This window comes from Polyodon spathula, chromosome 16 (assembly GCF_017654505.1).
Source record: "Polyodon spathula isolate WHYD16114869_AA chromosome 16, ASM1765450v1, whole genome shotgun sequence".
Taxonomy (NCBI): domain Eukaryota; kingdom Metazoa; phylum Chordata; class Actinopteri; order Acipenseriformes; family Polyodontidae; genus Polyodon; species Polyodon spathula.
The window spans coordinates 37,927,417-37,944,372 of NC_054549.1; the positions used below are offsets into that span (position 1 = coordinate 37,927,417).

At 48.6% G+C, this 16,956-nt stretch overlaps 2 protein-coding genes across 3 annotated transcripts in view; both read right to left on the bottom strand.

Annotated features, from left to right (window-relative positions):
- The window catches only part of LOC121328512, a 30,222-nt gene extending 27,953 nt beyond the window's left edge, over nt 1–2,269 (bottom strand). The window contains exons 1-2 of one of the 2 annotated variants that reach the window (XM_041273203.1): nt 2,184–2,269; nt 1,203–1,857 (exon numbers count right to left, since the gene is read on the bottom strand). The gene's annotated coding sequence lies outside the window, so the exon portion shown is untranslated. Of the gene's footprint in view, nt 1–1,202; nt 1,858–2,016 lie in introns of both variants that reach the window. The other variant, XM_041273202.1, reaches the window with a different exon arrangement.
- A 5,270-nt stretch (nt 2,270–7,539) lies between these two features.
- ogg1 (8-oxoguanine DNA glycosylase) lies at nt 7,540–14,544 on the bottom strand. Its single transcript, XM_041272866.1, has 8 exons — nt 14,214–14,544; nt 13,796–13,937; nt 11,950–12,446; nt 11,534–11,713; nt 10,816–10,994; nt 10,040–10,187; nt 8,216–8,265; nt 7,540–8,012 (listed from the first exon to the last, which is right to left on the bottom strand). Exons 2-8 carry the CDS (start codon nt 13,903–13,905, stop codon nt 7,932–7,934), a joined length of 1,245 nt encoding a protein of 414 aa, XP_041128800.1. The 5' UTR covers nt 13,906–13,937; nt 14,214–14,544; the 3' UTR covers nt 7,540–7,931.
- Nucleotides 14,545–16,956: the final 2,412 nt, after the last annotated feature.

Below are 16,956 nucleotides of genomic sequence, written 5' to 3' on the forward strand. Positions count from 1 at the left end.
ACATTAGCTAATCTAATCTGACCACCTGAGCATCTTAGTCAGGGCTTGTTATTAAAGTAATGACTGGGGAAGAACATCTGAGAGCTCAGTGCTGTACTGGGGATCTGAGAGCAGCTAATTCAATACAGTCTAGTGTAGAGAACTCAGTGCTCTACTGGGGATCTGAGAGCCAGCTAATTCAATACAGTCTAGTGTAGAGAACTCAGTGCTGTACTGGGGATCTGAGAGCAGCTAATTCAATACAGTCTAGTATAGAGAACTCAGCGCTGTACTGGGGATCTGAGAGCCAGCTAATTCAATACAGTCTAGTATAGAGAACTCAGTGCTGTACTGGGGATCTGAGAGCAGCTAATTCAATACAGTCTAGTGTAGAGAACTCAGTGCTGTACTGGGGATCTGAGAGCCAGCTAATTCAATACAGTCTAGTATAGAGAACTCAGTGCTGTACTGGGGATCTGAGAGCAGCTAATTCAATACAGTCTAGTATAGAGAACTCAGCGCTGTACTGGGGATCTGAGAGCCAGCTAATTCAATACAGTCTAGTGTAGAGAACTCAGCGCTGTACTGGGGATCTGAGAGCAGCTAATTCAATACAGTCTAGTATAGAGAACTCAGTGCTGTACTGGGGATCTGAGAGCAGCTAATTCAATACAGTCTAGTGTAGAGAACTCAGTGCTGTACTGGGGATCTGAGAGCAGCTAATTCAATACAGTCTAGTGTAGAGAACTCAGTGCTGTACTGGGGATCTGAGAGCAGCTAATTCAATACAGTCTAGTGTAGAGAACTCAGTGCTGTACTGGGGATCTGAGAGCAGCTAATTCAATACAGTCTAGTATAGAGAACTCAGTGCTGTACTGGGGATCTGAGAGCAGCTAATTCAATACAGTCTAGTATAGAGAACTCAGTGCTGTACTGGGGATCAGAGAGCAGCTAATTCAATACAGTCTAGTGTAGAGAACTCAGTGCTGCACTGGGGATCTGAGAGCCAGCTAATTCAATACAGTCTAGTATAGAGAACTCAGTGCTGTACTGGGGATCTGAGAGCCAGCTAACTCAATACTATATTCAGCAGAGTAGAAAGAACTGGAAGTCTCCACAGGCTAAAATATAAGATTCTAGAAACAGTAGTTAAGGTTTTTCTTCTCTAAACTCTTGTGTGTACAGCACAGTATAACACAGCAAAGAATTCCCTGAGCTCATACCTTTAAGAAGCTGTACTCTGATGTGGTGTACACGATGTCTGTCTGTCCGTCTGTCTGGGGGTCCGGGAGCAATCCTTTCTGTATACTCACTCCTGTGTGAGCGCTCACTGGTCACTGACCAGTACAGACACTTTCCAGTTAAGCTCTGGGTGTCAGGAGCCTCTAAGAGACTGGTCAGGTGGGCAGCACAGGGGCCAGGAGGGGTCAGTTGTGAGTCAATTAGAAAGTGAAGGACTCCTGGATTTTACCGTTATCACAGCATCCAATCCAGCTGTTAGAAAGCTGAACTCTGTCAGTTCCAGACCAGTTATCGCTGAATGATTTCCTCCTCCAGCTCTGCTAAACCAGTAGCTTTCCAAGTCCTCCCACACTGGTCTCCCAGTTTGGCTGCCAGCCATCAGTCTCCAGTATAATCTGGAGTCTTTTGAAAAGCTCTGTAGACCTCAGCACGCAGAGTGAAGAGTTTGGAATGAGGTCAGACAGCAGCAGGACTGCGCTGGTTGTCCGGTGCTTCTTGGGTTCAGTGTGACAGTCTTCCTCGTGAGCACATCTGGCACTAAGGGAGAGCTGAACACCGCTGCTCTGCTCCACTCTGCAGGAATCCAGCTCCACTCAGCAGCTTTTAGTTGTTTTTCCACTTCGCAGCAAAACGAGCCTGAATTACAAAAAAAAAAAAAAAATGTTCAACACACACACATATATATATATATATATATATATATATATATATATATATATATATATATATATATATATATATATAGTAATATCTATAATAGGTTGTGGTCAGTATCTCTTCCTTCCACTCGTTTACCTTTCTTCCTTCTCTATCTTGCTGTGTTTATATATACATGTCTATATGTCAACTCTCACACTTGTTTCTCTCCCATTCATCTCCTTGTATCCCTTGTTCTTCTCATGCTTGTGTTGTCCTGATTCCTCCAGCACAGCCCCGGACCCTGCTTCTTCTCTCCTGCCTACCTGCTGAACTTGAGGCTGTAGATCCCTGGTATCCTGCAGCTGCTTCTCTCCTGTGTGCCTCTCGAGTGAGCGTAGTAGAAATATGCTGAGCAATCACTGGAACACTTGAAATTATGTCAGTCTGCCTGCTCTCTCCCTCTCTCACACACACTCACTCGCCCATTCAAATGAGCTGCTAGACCACACCCCTCTCCAGAATCCCAGGTATCCTATTGGCTGCCCCCGCTGGGCAGTCTCACATGCTGTGCAGCATGTTTGTTATGAGTCTTCAGTACTCTCTGCATTGTGCAGTGCTGGTCTGCTTTTCATCCAAGTGCTGTGGAGATTACGCAACACCTCTCTTCTGCTTGACGTAACGTGTTAATAGCACTGCAAAGTGTAGGGAAGTAGATGGCATGGTGTGGTATGGTACAGCCGAGGCATTGTGCTCCAGTACTGCGCTTTAATACACTTTGCGTTGCTTTTAACAATACTGTATCAGTCAGACGTGCCGGAAAAACGAACCCGAGACACAAGACCTTCCTTCTGGCATAAGGAATGAAATCAACTGTCTCTAAACAAGTCCACAGTCCAGTTTCACACCTACACACTGCCAGTGCAATGCTGCAACACTGACAGGATGTTTACCGAGCTAATTCTAGGAACCTGCCTCAAGCAGTTGTTTCCATGCAAGTGCGTGTGCTGGCCTGTGTGGGGTGGCAGAATTGGTAAAGATCATTCTGAGATTGTCTTGGCATTGTCAAGCACAGAGGAGCAGGAGTTAAAGATCTGTGTGCATAAGAACATTACAATAAACACAGCAATCAAAATTTGTGTTTCAGGTTTATGACTGTCACCCCTCTGGGGGAGAGTTGTGAGAGGGTGTAATTATCAATAGCATGTGTGTGTGATCTCAATTGATCGCTGTCAGATAACAGACCCCCCTGGACACACTGGAAGATCTGAACAGCTGGCTGATCACTCAGCACAAGCCACGGTGTCTGTCCTCACATTAAAATGACTGGAATTAGCAAGCAGCCCGTAACTGGACTGAGACGTCACTGCGGCCTACGGCAAAACTTATCAGAGCCTTTTCATTTTCATGTTATTTAGATTTTTTTTTTAATGAGAAAAACAGCAGCCAAAAGATAACTGCTCTTGATAATTAAAAATAAAAAAGGAAATATGACGTGAAAACTAAAACAATCATGTACAAATTGCGACGAGGTGTGTTTCTCTCTGTCTGGGTTCGTCTCTAAGTGTTTCTGTCTGTCTGGGTTCGTCTCTAAGTGTTTCCGTCTGTCTGGTTTCGTCTCTAAGTGTTTCCGTCTGTCTGGGTTTGTCTCTAAGTGTTTCCGTCTGTCTGGGTTGTCTCTAAGTGTTTCCGTCTGTCTGGGTTCGTCTCTAAGTGTTTCTGTCTGTCTGGCTTCGTCTCTAAGTGTTTCTGTCTGTCTGGCTTCGTCTCTAAGTGTTTCTGTCTGTCTGGGTTCGTCTCTAAGTGTTTCTGTCTGTCTGGGTTCGTCTCTAAGTGTTTCTCTCTGTCTGGGTTCGTCTCTAAGTGTTTCTCTCTGTCTGGGTTCGTCTCTAAGTGTTTCTCTTTGTCTGGGTTCGTCTCTAAGTGTTTCTCTCTGTCTGGGTTCGTCACTGCTTGTGAGTCAGTGCCTCCAGCTGCTCTCCATGCTGCTGCGTATTAACCAGATTAGTGTTGAGCTGATCCACAGTCCCATGACACAGGGGAGGAACCAGCAGCCTGCTACTGGAGGTGTATGGGGGCGGGATAGGGGTTTAGGGGGTTACGTTTACTGTAGGGACCAACAAGACCGACTCCACGTTCCAGCAGAACAGCTTTGTATGATTTGCTTGAACTTTGTTTGTACAATGTGTTGGAATAGGTGACAAGTGATCTCTGTGTGACAGTGTTTGTGAGTGTGTTTATGAGTTTGGGTGTGTGTGTTTGTTTGTGAGCATGTTTGTGAGTGTGGGTGTTTTGTGTGTGTGAGCATGTTTATTTGTTTGTGTCAGCGTGTTTGTGTGTGTGTGTGTGTTTGTGTGTGAGTGTCAGCGTGTTTGTATGTGTGTTTGTGTGTGTCAGCGTGTTTGTGTGTGATTGAGTGTGTGTGAGCGTGTTGGTGTGTGTGTATCTGGATAGCTCCACACTGCCAGTCAGTTTCCTCAGTAATCCTGTCTCTGTCAGCCCAGAGCCACACTATTTATAACCGTGATGAAGACACTCTGAGACACAAGATAACACTCCACTGCTGTTGGGCACAGTACAGGAACATGCCTGCACACACCTGCCAAACACAAGTGTCCAGCACAGGCTGCTCCTCGTTTCATTAGCAATTGCCTTACCCTTCATTCACTTATTCATTCACACATTAGTTATTTCTGGTTTTAAATCACTATCTAAGCTGTGCTTTACCTTATCTCTGCTTGAACACACAACATGCCCTTATTGTGCAGTAAGGGAGTGGAATAAAGAACAGAAGCTTATGAAAGGGATCACTGAATCATGGAGTTCTGTTTGGTTTCTTGCGGTTGCCATAGCGCCCTCACCCTACCCATCAGCGAGATCAGCTTTCACCACCATCACAAGCACAAACAGCGAAGAAACTGATAAACCCAGGGGAGCGACACAGCCCACACAGAACGACAAGCAGGTACTTTCCACAAGAACAGCACAGTGCAGGTCAGGACGCGCTTTCCTTATTGAAACACCAAGCCCACTCTGGAGCTGGAATGAAGGGAATGAGCTCAGGAAGAAAGGGCCTCGCAAAACAATACAAAGATAAAAGATGCAGGCTAGCGTGCCAGCCAGGCTACATGTCAAGGCAGCTACAGTAAAGCTAACTTTTGTTTTGCTGGCAGTACACTGCTGTGCTCTAGATGGCGCTTACTTACATGAAGACACTTTGGCCGATCTAGCCCGCACTACTGATGTCTATGGCAGGCAACTAAAACTGAAGAGCACCTTGTGAACTCAGTGAAATGCACACAGTCCACTTTGATACAGTAGCACTGATGAAGGAACTGTAATAACAGCTATCCAGCTATAGAAATACTCAAAGAAACTTCACACGCAATGACAAACGATTCCACTGGAAGTCTTTCTCAGTGTCTTCATATGAAGCTCTTGCCGTTACTTATGACTCAGTGTCAGTAAATTCGAAACGCTATACTATTGAATGTTTAATCGTTATGGATAGGTTATCCAACGAGACTGCTCTTAGGAAGCAGAACTTTGTAAATCAGCTGATTTTGTTGTGTGTGTGTGTGTGTGAATGTGTGTGAACGGACCGACATAAAGCAAAAAGAAACAAACATTTCAGCCAATGCATTCAACAGCTTAGTGACACATTCATAAAGACTGCGGCAGTACTTTGCTGCACTGCACTGAGTGAGCGCTCCCATCTGTAGCAGTCTCTCTCTCTCTCTCTCTCTCTCAGGTTACAGTAAACACAGCACAGCTGGCTCTCATCAGCACATCTGCAGGTAAGAGCACCCCCCCCCCCCCCCCCCCACACACACACACACACACTTAAGCTGCAGTACAAGCATGCACACAATGTATACAAGACAGCATGTTTCACACTTGCACTACTGCACAATGCACACATTTACACACTCACAGGACAGTACAGGAATGCACACGCTTACACACTCACCACAGTACAGGAATGCACACGCTTACACACTCACACCACAGTACAGGAATGCACACGCTTACACACTCACACCACAGTACAGGAATGCACACGCTTACACACTCACACCACAGTACAGGAATGCACACGCTTACACACTCACACCACAGTACAGGAATGCACACGCTTACACACTCACACTACAGTACAGGAATGCACACGCTTACACACTCACCACAGTACAGGAATGCACACGCTTACACACTCACACTACAGTACAGGAATGCACACGCTTACACACTCACACTACAGTACAGGAATGCACACGCTTACACACTCACCACAGTACAGGAATGCACATGCTTACACACTCACACTACAGTACAGGAATGCACACGCTTACACACTCACACTACAGTACAGGAATGCACATGCTTACACACTCACACTACAGTACAGGAATGCACATGCTTACACACTCACACTACAGTACAGGAATGCACATGCTTCAGGTCAGATATTACAGCAGCATTTCATTTCAGTTGCCCTGTTAAGGCTGCACACTGACACACTGACAGAGCTGCACACTCACACACTGACAGAGCTACACACTGACAGAACTGCACACTGTCACACTGACAGAGCTGCACACTGACACACTGACAGAGCTGCACACTGACAGAGCTGCATACTTGCAGAGCTACACACTGACACACTGACAGAGCTGCATACTGACAGAGCTGCATACTGGCAGAGCTGCACACTGGCACACTGACAGAGCTGCACACTCACACACTGACAGAGCTACACACTGACAGAGCTGCACACTGTCACACTGACAGAGTTGCACACTGACACACTGACAGAGCTGCACACTGACAGAGCTGCATACTGGCAGAGCTACACACTGACACACTGACAGAGCTGCATACTGACAGAGCTGCATACTGGCAGAGCTGCACACTGACACACTGACAGAGCTGCACACTGACACACTGACAGAGCTGCATACTGGCAGAGCTGCACACTGACACACTGACAGAGCTGCACACTGACACACTGACAGAGCTGCACACTCACACACTGACAGAGCTACACACTGACAGAACTGCACACTGACACACTGACAGAGCTGCACACTGACAGAGTTGCATACTGGCAGAGCTGCACACTGACACACTGACAGAGCTGCATACTGGCAGAGCTGCACAATGTCACACTGATAGAGCTGCACACTCACACACTGACACACTGACAGAGCTGCACTCACACACTGACAGAGCTGCACACTCAAACACTGACAGAGCTGCACACTCACACACTGACAGAGCTGCACACTCACACACTGACAGAGCTGCACACTGACAGAGCTCCACACTGACAGAGGTGCACAATGACACACTGACAGAGCTGCACACTGACAGAGCTGCACACTGACACACTGACAGAGCTGCACACTGGCCGAGCTGCACACTGCAGTGAGCGACAAGCAAGATCAACAATGTTGCGTTCCGAACAGATCAAACCAGAGAGAGAAATCCCCACCAAACCAGCAGCAAGGAGTGTCTGGATAGTACAGGATTATCACACCCACAGCTGGGGCTAGTTCAAAATAAAAATACATTTACAACAAAGACACCAGCCCAAAGGCTTTGCTTCCCTTCAACTGAGGCTTCATCTCAAACCCTCGCTGGCATCCCCACTGCCATGCCTTGCAGGAAACGCAGGCCAGCTTTGCCATGTTTTTTTTTATTTATTTGTCATTTCAGCTTGGTCGCTGGACAAGACATTCATCAAATCAGATGAGAAACAAAACATCTTTAAATTTAAAACAGGGCTGGAAATAAAATTTTACACACCTGAGCTTGTTACCTGAAGACAGAATTCATATTACATCCAACAGCACAAAAATAAGCCTTAAAACCACCACAAAGCAACTTGGTCCAAGACACAAGACATGTGTGTGTTCTGTTTCTGATAAATTTGTTCATTTAAAAAGTGCAGTTGTATTTTCTTTTTTTCTTACAAACAGGTCTCACACCACTGAAATAATCAGCAGACACAAACGTTTCGAATTGTTTTTTGAAGGTTAAAGAACCCTAACTCCCAGCCCTCCTCTCCTCCACTATCTTTTTCTCCCTTTTTTCTTCACCTGTTCCTCTGTTTTGAGGTTGTGGAACTTCTTTAAGTCAGCACAGAATAGCACCTGAAACAAAGAAACACAAATTGAGAGATATTTCTGAATGGACCAAAGAGAGAGAGAGAGACAGAGACAGAGACAGAGAGAGAGAGAGACAGCGACAGACGGAGAGAGACAGTGACAGACAGAGAGACAGAGACACAGAGAGAAAGAGACAGAAACAGAGAGGGAGAGAGAGAGACAGAGAGACAGAGAGACCCAGTACTCACGGAGTGTGCCCAGCCTGCATAGGGACCCCACAGCTTCCTGAAGTGATTACCTGAGGAGGGGTTCAAACATAGAGAGAGCAGTGAGTGAGCTCCGGTATCAGTGCTGACACACAGAGAGAGAGCAGTGAGTGAGCTCCGGTATCAGTGCTGACACACACAGAGAGAGAGCAGTGAGTGAGCTCCGGTATCAGTGCTGACACACACAGAGAGAGAGCAGTGAGTGAGCTCCAGTATCAGTGCTGACACACACACAGAGAGAGAGCAGTGAGTGAGCTCCTGTATCAGTGCTGACACACACAGAGAGAGAGCAGTGAGTGAGCTCCTGTATCAGTGCTGACACACACAGAGAGAGAGCAGTGAGTGAGCTCCAGTATCAGTGCTGACACACACAGAGAGAGAGCAGTGAGTGAGCTCCAGTATCAGTGCTGACACACAGAGAGAGAGCAGTGAGTGAGCTCCAGTATCAGTGCTGACACACACAGAGAGAGAGCAGTGAGTGAGCTCCAGTATCAGTGCTGACACACACAGAGAGAGAGCAGTGAGTGAGCTCCAGTATCAGTGCTGACACACACAGAGAGAGAGCAGTGAGTGAGCTCCAGTATCAGTGCTGACACACACAGAGAGAGAGCAGTGAGTGAGCTCCAGTATCAGTGCTGACACACACAGAGAGAGAGAGCAGTGAGTGAGCTCCTGTATCAGTGCTGACACACACAGAGAGAGAGCAGTGAGTGAGCTCCAGTATCAGTGCTGACACACAGAGAGAGAGCAGTGAGTGAGCTCCAGTATCAGTGCTGACACACACAGAGAGAGAGAGCAGTGAGTGAGCTCCTGTATCAGTGCTGACACACACAGAGAGAGAGAGAGCAGTGAGTGAGCTCCGGTATCAGTGCTGACACACAGAGAGAGAGAGCAGTGAGTGAGCTCCTGTATCAGTGCTGACACACACAGAGAGAGAGCAGTGAGTGAGCTCCAGTATCAGTGCTGACACACACAGAGAGAGAGAGCAGTGAGTGAGCTCCTGTATCAGTGCTGACACACACAGAGAGAGAGAGCAGTGAGTGAGCTCCAGTATCAGTGCTGACACACAGAGAGAGAGCAGTGAGTGAGCTCCAGTATCAGTGCTGACACACACAGAGAGAGCAGTGAGTGAGCTCCAGTATCAGTGCTGACACACACAGAGAGAGAGAGAGCAGTGAGTGAGCTCCAGTATCAGTGCTGACACACACAGAGAGAGAGAGAGCAGTGAGTGAGCTCCTGTATCAGTGCTGACACACACAGAGAGAGAGCAGTGAGTGAGCTCCAGTATCAGTGCTGACACACACAGAGAGAGAGAGAGCAGTGAGTGAGCTCCTGTATCAGTGCTGACACACACAGAGAGAGAGAGCAGTGAGTGAGCTCCTGTATCAGTGCTGACACACACAGAGAGAGAGCAGTGAGTGAGCTCCAGTATCAGTGCTGACACACACAGAGAGAGAGCAGTGAGTGAGCTCCAGTATCAGTGCTGACACACACAGAGAGAGAGCAGTGAGTGAGCTCCTGTATCAGTGCTGACACACACAGAGAGAGAGCAGTGAGTGAGCTCCAGTATCAGTGCTGACACACAGAGAGAGAGCAGTGAGTGAGCTCCAGTATCAGTGCTGACACACACAGAGAGAGCAGTGAGTGAGCTCCAGTATCAGTGCTGACACACACAGAGAGAGAGAGAGCAGTGAGTGAGCTCCAGTATCAGTGCTGACACACACAGAGAGAGAGCAGCGAGTGAGCTCTGGTATCAGTGCTGACACAGCTCAGTCTAAGTTAAAATAAAGTCTTCCTGTCTCTCACCGATGTCACGGTACACCCTGTCCGTTAGGGTCTTGTGCCCCGCCCCCAGCTGTGATGCATAGTCCCGTCGGGCGATCTGCCACACGTGTGTATCCACAGGAACAGCTTCTGCCTTGTCCAAGGACATGAGGCACACACAGTCCGCTACCTGCCAAGAACACGGACAGACACACAGACAAACAGACACACAGACGCACACACAGACACACACACAGACACACAGACAAACAGACACACAGACAAACAGACACACACAGACACACACACAGACATATACACAAAGACATACACAGAGACAGACAAGCACAGACACAAGCACAGACAAACAGACACACGCAGACACACACACAGACAAACAGACACACAGCCACACACACAGACACACAGACAAACAGACAAGCACACACACGCACAGACAAACACACAGACACACGCACAGACACACAGACACACACACAGACATATACACAAAGACGTACACAGAGACAGACAAGCACAGACACACGCACAGACACACAGACAAACAGACACACAGACACACACACAGACATATACACAAAGACATACACAGAGACAGACAAGCACAGACACAAGCACAGACAAACAGACACACGCACAGACAAGCACAGACACAAATACACAGAGACAGCCATAAAGACAGACACACACGCAGAAACATAGACACATTAATATCAATCATGAGGCCTCTCTATAGTTGTGGGTGATAGTGCTAATCAGAGCTCTGTGTTTTTTAGTTTTAGTTTTTCTCTCGTTACCTTGGCGCCAACCCCCGGCAGCGTACACAGAGCCGCCCGCGCCTCCTCGTAGGTGACATCACGCAGGGATTCCAGCCAATCGGGGCCCTGCTTCTCCAGGATCTCTCTGGCACTCTGGGTAATGAAGCGAGCCCTGTACCCGAAACCCAGCTCCCTGAGGAGAGGCTCCACTCCTGGGGCTGAGGAGAGAGGAGGAAAGGGGAGGAGAGGAGAGAAAGACAGGGAGAGGAGAGGAGAGAGAGACGGGGGAGAGGAGAGGAGAGAAAGAGAGGGAGAGGAGAGGAGAGAGAGACGGGGGAGAGGAGAGGAGAGAGAGACAGGGGAGAGGAGAGAGAGATGGGGAGAGGAGAGGAGAGGGGGACAGTGAAGGAGGGGTGAGAGAGGGACAGTGAAGGGGAGTTGGGAGTGAGAGAGGGACAGTGAAGGGGGGTGAGAGAGGGACAGTGAAAGGGGAGCGAGAGAGGGACAGTGAAGGGGAGTTGGGAGTAAGAGAGGGACAGTGAAGGGGGGTGAGAGAGGGACAGTGAAGGGGGGTGAGAGAGGGACAGTGAAGGGGGGTGAGAGAGGGACAGTGAAGGGGGGTGAGAGAGGGACAGTGAAGGGGGGTGAGAGAGGGACAGTGAAGGGGGGTGAGAGAGGGACAGTGAAGGGGGGTGAGAGAGGGACAGTGAAGGGGGTCAGGGAGGGACAGTGAAGGGGGTCAGGGAGGTGTATTTACCTGCCAGTGCCTGCAGTGTTGGGAACTGGTGGTAGGGGGTCTGGTTGAGCTGGCACAGGGGTTCCCCCAGTCTCTCACACAGCCGCTGCACCATGCCTGCGATGCGGGAGATGTGGTTGTTAGAGGTGCAGATGAAGGAGAAGAGACACTCGCAGGGGTCCTGACGCAAGATCCGCACTCCTGGGGGGAGACAGGAATCACAAATTAATACTAGGGATGTTAATAGTTTAATAGTTCAAACTATTAGAATGTGTCTGTCACTGTGATAGCTCATTCACAGCACGTTTACCAGGGGCCTGAATGCTGGCAGGGTGCAGCACAGGGGAGCAGGGAGCAGCACAGGGGAGCAGGGTGCAGCACAGGGGAGCAGGGTACAGCACAGGGGGGCAGGGAGCAGCACAGGGGGGCAGGGTTACCTGCGAAAGTCTCGCTCACGTGTTTGAAGTGTGGGTCAGCTCGGCTCCACTGCTCATACAGGTCCCCCAGAGACACGCTCAGCTGGAAGTAATCCCTCAGGATCGCCTGCTCCTTCCTGTCCTGCTCTGAACCTTCACCGTGGGGGCTGTCCTCCTCTGTCTTCACCTCCTTTGCTCCCTCACCCTCTCCCATCGGCTCAGCTTTCAGAAGCTCCCTCCCTCTCCTTCTCTTCTTTTCTGTATGGCTGGCGACTCCCTCTTTCTCTCCCATGGGTTCAGTTTTAACTTTCCCTCTCCCTCTCTTCTCCTCTCTCCTGTTGGCCTCTCCCTGTGTCTCTCCCTCTCCTGCGGGTTCAGTTTTAACACGCTCCGCCCCCATCTCCCCCCGTGGTTCCAAAGGGTAAGTGCGGTACCACAGCTGGTCCTGGGTCTGGGTCAGAGTCCACACGCGGCCTGCAATCACCCCGGTCCAGTGTCCCTCGCTCGTCTCTCTCCACCTGGGACAGACAGACAGACAGACAGACAGACACACACACACAGACAGGCACACACACAGACAGGCAGACAGACAGACAGACAGACAGGCACACACACAGGCAGGCAGGCAGGCACACACACAGACAGGCAGACAGACAGACAGGCACACACACAGACAGGCAGACAGACAGACAGACAGCACACACACAGGCAGGCAGGCAGGCACACACACAGGCAGACAGACAGACAGACAGACAGGCACACACACAGACAGGCAGACAGACAGACAGGCAGACAGACAGACAGACAGACAGGCACACACACAGGCAGGCAGGCAGGCACACACACAGACAGGCAGACAGACAGACAGGCACACACACAGACAGGCAGACAGACAGACAGGCAGACAGACACACACAGGCAGACAGACAGACAGACAGACAGGCACACACACAGGCAGGCAGGCAGGCACACACACAGACAGGCACACACACAGGCAGGCAGACAGACAGACAGACAGACAGGCACACACATGTGTGTCAGTCCAGGTCAGGACAAGGGTCAGACAGCATCAACACAGACAGACAGCAGGCAGACAGACAGGCAGACAGACAGGCACACACACAGACAGGCAGACAGACAGACAGGCAGACACACAGACAGGCAGGCACAGACACACACAGACAGGCAGGCAGACAGACAGACAGGCAGGCAGACAGACAGACAGACAGACAGGCACACACACAGACAGGCAGGCAGACACACACACAGACAGGCACACACACAGGCAGACAGACACACACAAACAGGCAGGCACACACAGACAGACAGGCAGACAGACAGACAGGCAGACAGACAGACAGACAGACAGACAGACAGACAGGCAGGCAGACAGACAGGCAGACAGACAGACAGGCAGACAGACAGGCAGACAGACAGACAGACACACACACAGACAGGCACACACACAGACAGGCCGTGTGCTGTGTACTGTAGGTCCGTGTGTGTACGTCAGGCCAACTGTGTGTGTGTGGCAACACACCCGTGTCGTCATGTCCGGTGTGCACAGACAGCAGGCAGGCACACACACAGACAGGCAGACAGACAGACAGACAGGCACACACACAGACAGGCACCCGTTCAATAATAACAGCGCTATACGCAGGGCACATAGCGAGGAGGTTTGAGGAACCTTCATTTTATCAGTTACTGCTAAATAAAAGTCTAGAGACATGAACTGGGGTCGTTTTCACACTAGAGTGTTTTTTTCATATGAAAAGGAGGTGGTGTTTTTGGATGTACAGAGGGGTTTATGTGTCTGTAGAAGTTCATTATTTGATCCCGTTTCGGGCAATATAAATAAACTGACCGGAATGACTGGCCGCAGGTGAGCACCAGGTCGAGGCGCAGCTCCGCTCTGGGGCAGGAAATCGAGCGCCACAGCGAGGCTCCGGCCGACAGCACGGCGTGTCGCGACATCCCGGGCAGAACCTTCTGAGTCACGACACGACCTGCCGAGAATGACATCATACACGGGACGCGAGTCAGCGCTGCAACACTGCAAGAGAGAACTCGCACAAGAGCCGGCAGGACCTTTACGAAAACAGATACGCAATGTGCAATGGTGCAGCATTCACAAAGAGCGACCGTCTCTCTAACCGAAAGAAAACAGGCAGAGTTCAGTCGCGACTATGCAAAGAGATTAGTACTTTCTCTTCGTAGTATTACAGTGTATGTAGCGTGCTCTGTGCGATATGCAATCGTTTGTTTTATCAGCTTTACTTTACCTTAATTTCGCTTCCTCCTCTCTCTCACACGGTCCCGGGTTACACAACGGCAAGCCCCGGCCGGGAATGACATTGCCGTGTGGGTGTGTCCAGCTGTGTAATGCGGGACAGTTCCGCTAGATGTCACTGCGGCCTCTGTTTTGTCGGATGCCGGTATACTTTACCCCACGTGTTTCTGAGGACTCTGTATTGTGGACTGCGTGATATTTATGAATGATCGGTTTTGTTAATTATTTCATTTTAATCGACCGAATATACCAGTTAATTCACGATTATTGAACTGGATCTGTAGTCAGTCTTGTATTGTTTTAATGATCCATCAAATAACCATGTTATCAAATATGCATTTATATGAAACTTCATTCATAATAATAATAATAATAATAATAATAATAATAATAAAAAAAAATAAATTTTTGAAGTTCAGGAAGATAGAAACTCTTTTTCGTCACGGTATATATATATTATATAATATATATATATATATATATATATATATATATATATAAAGACATATGCTGTCAATTAAAGCAAATCTGGGCTCTCAGGTTAGCTTTCTAAACTGTTACAATGCTGTAAATACGTCAAATCTTTGCTGTAAGAGCTGGTTAATTATCCCTTGCTTTACCATACATCTCTGTGCTTTTCAATGCTTTCCTGTGCTTTATCAGACCTCTCTGTGCTTTACAATGCTTCCCTATGATTTATCAGACCTCTCTGTGCTTTGCAATGCTTCCCTGTGCTTTACCAGACCTCTCTGTGCTTTACAATGCTTCCCTATGATTTATCAGACCTCTCTGTGCTTTGCAATGCTTCCCTGTGCTTTATCAGACCTCTTTGTGCTTTACAATTTTCCACGGTAGAAGCCCATGAAGGCAGAACACTGAAAAGTGGATCATTTTGTTAGTCAGAGCATGACGGATGTGAAATTGTGAAAGTGGATATCACACTGGCAGCTGATCTATAAAAAGACCTCTGGCATTTGGAAACGGACACTACTTAACACCCTCCAGCCCCTCTCTGCTCTGCAAGCTGCCCCAGAGTTCCCTGCACAGCTGCAGGTTGATGACCGGCCACAGCTGGGCCCCTGACACCTGCCCCTCCCCCACATACACTGTGCCTGTCACTCACAAAACTTACCCCACAGCCAAGTGTAATAAAGCACAGGTGAGCATTGTAAAGCACAGGTAAGCATTGTAAAGCACAGTGAAAGCACAGGTAAGCATTGTAAAGCACAGTGAAAGCACAGGTGAGCATTGTAAAGCACAGGTAAGCAATGTAAAGCACAGGTGAGCATTGTAAAGCACAGTGAAAGCACAGGTGAGCATTGTAAAGCACAGGTGAGCATTGTAAAGCACAGTGAAAGCACAGGTGAGCATTGTAAAGCACAGGTGAGCATTGTAAAGCACAGTAAAGCACAGGTGAGCATTGTAAAGCACAGGTAAGCATTGTAAAGCACAGGTAAGCAATGTAAAGCACAGGTGAGCATTGTAAAGCACAGTGAAAGCACAGGTAAGCATTGTAAAGCACAGGTGAGCATTGTAAAGCACAGGTAAGCAATGTAAAGCACAGGTGAGCATTGTAAAGCACAGTGAAAGCACAGGTAAGCATTGTAAAGCACAGTGAAAGCACAGTTAAGCATTGTAAAGCACAGTGAAAGCACAGGTAAGCATTGTAAAGCACAGGTAAGCATTGTAAAGCACAGGTAAGCATTGTAAAGCACAGTGAAAGCACAGTCAAGCATTGTAAAGCACAGGTGAGCATTGTAAAGCACAGGTAAGCATTGTAAAGCACAGTGAAAGCACAGGTAAGCACAGGTAAGCATTGTAAGATATAATAAATGCATCTCATGGGGAAAAAGCTTGGAGGGGAAACTGCAAAATGACTCGAGAACTAGTATGAGAGAGAAAACATGCAAGACACAGAGAGAGAGAGCATGGGAGAGAGAGGGGTTAAAAGAATTAAAGATTGAGTTTGAGGAGATAGGGAAGGGGCAGAGAGGGAGAGCGGGTGAACCAATAAAAAGTGCAAGAGAGAGGGAGGGGAGAGAGAGGGAAGGGAGAGAGCTGTGAGAGAGAGGGAAGGGAGAGAAGGAAAGAGAGGAAGGGAGAGGAGAGAGCAGTGATAGAGAGGAAAGGGAGAGGAGAGGAGAAAAAGAGAGGGGTGGGAGATTCAGAGGAGAGAAAGTGGTGAGAGAGAGACAGGGAGAGAGGGAGGCGGTCAGCTGACTGGCCATTGACTTCACACTGACGCACAGCTGGCTGTATGTGTGTCATGCTGTTCCCTCCTCTCTCTCTCGCTCTCTCTCTCTCTCTCTCTCTCTCTCTCTCTCTCTCTCTCTCTCTCTCTCTCTGCAGGGCTGCAGTAGTGACAAATTCAGATTAGCTGAGCCATGCTGTCGTGCAGAGAGGTTGTGTACACAGGGACATGGGGGTTCAGGAAAATTAGGTACCCCTCCTTCCAAGTACAGTGCATTATTTTAAGAGGAAGTAGGTTGAATGACATGTTCCATAGTATTTCTGCTTGCGGTCCTTCAGAGTGGCTCTCGTTGCAATCAGTCCAATGTTGCTCTGGTCTGCCCTCAGGTGTACGAGTCAGCGCTGCTCTTCAGTTCTGGCGGCCCGACTCATATGTACTGCTGGCTTCAGTAGCAGATCACAAGATAGCGCTGGCTCTTACTTCTGTGAAGACACGTGACTGATCTATACTGTGTTACACATACTTGTGTCAGGCAGACTGAAGA

What these genes read in the sequence shown, in the direction of transcription:
- ogg1 (XM_041272866.1), bottom strand. Translation starts at nt 13,905, where the DNA reads ATGTCGCGACACGCCGTGCTGTCGGCCGGAGCCTCGCTGTGGCGCTCG. An exon ending in CGTGAGCGAGACTTTCGCAG is followed by an intron (nt 11,714 to 11,949) that starts GTAACCCTGCCC and finishes GTCTCCCCCCAG; the next exon opens with GAGTGCGGATCTTGCGTCAG. An exon ending in TGCCGGGGGTTGGCGCCAAG is followed by an intron (nt 10,188 to 10,815) that starts GTAACGAGAGAA and finishes TGTTCTTGGCAG; the next exon opens with GTAGCGGACTGTGTGTGCCT.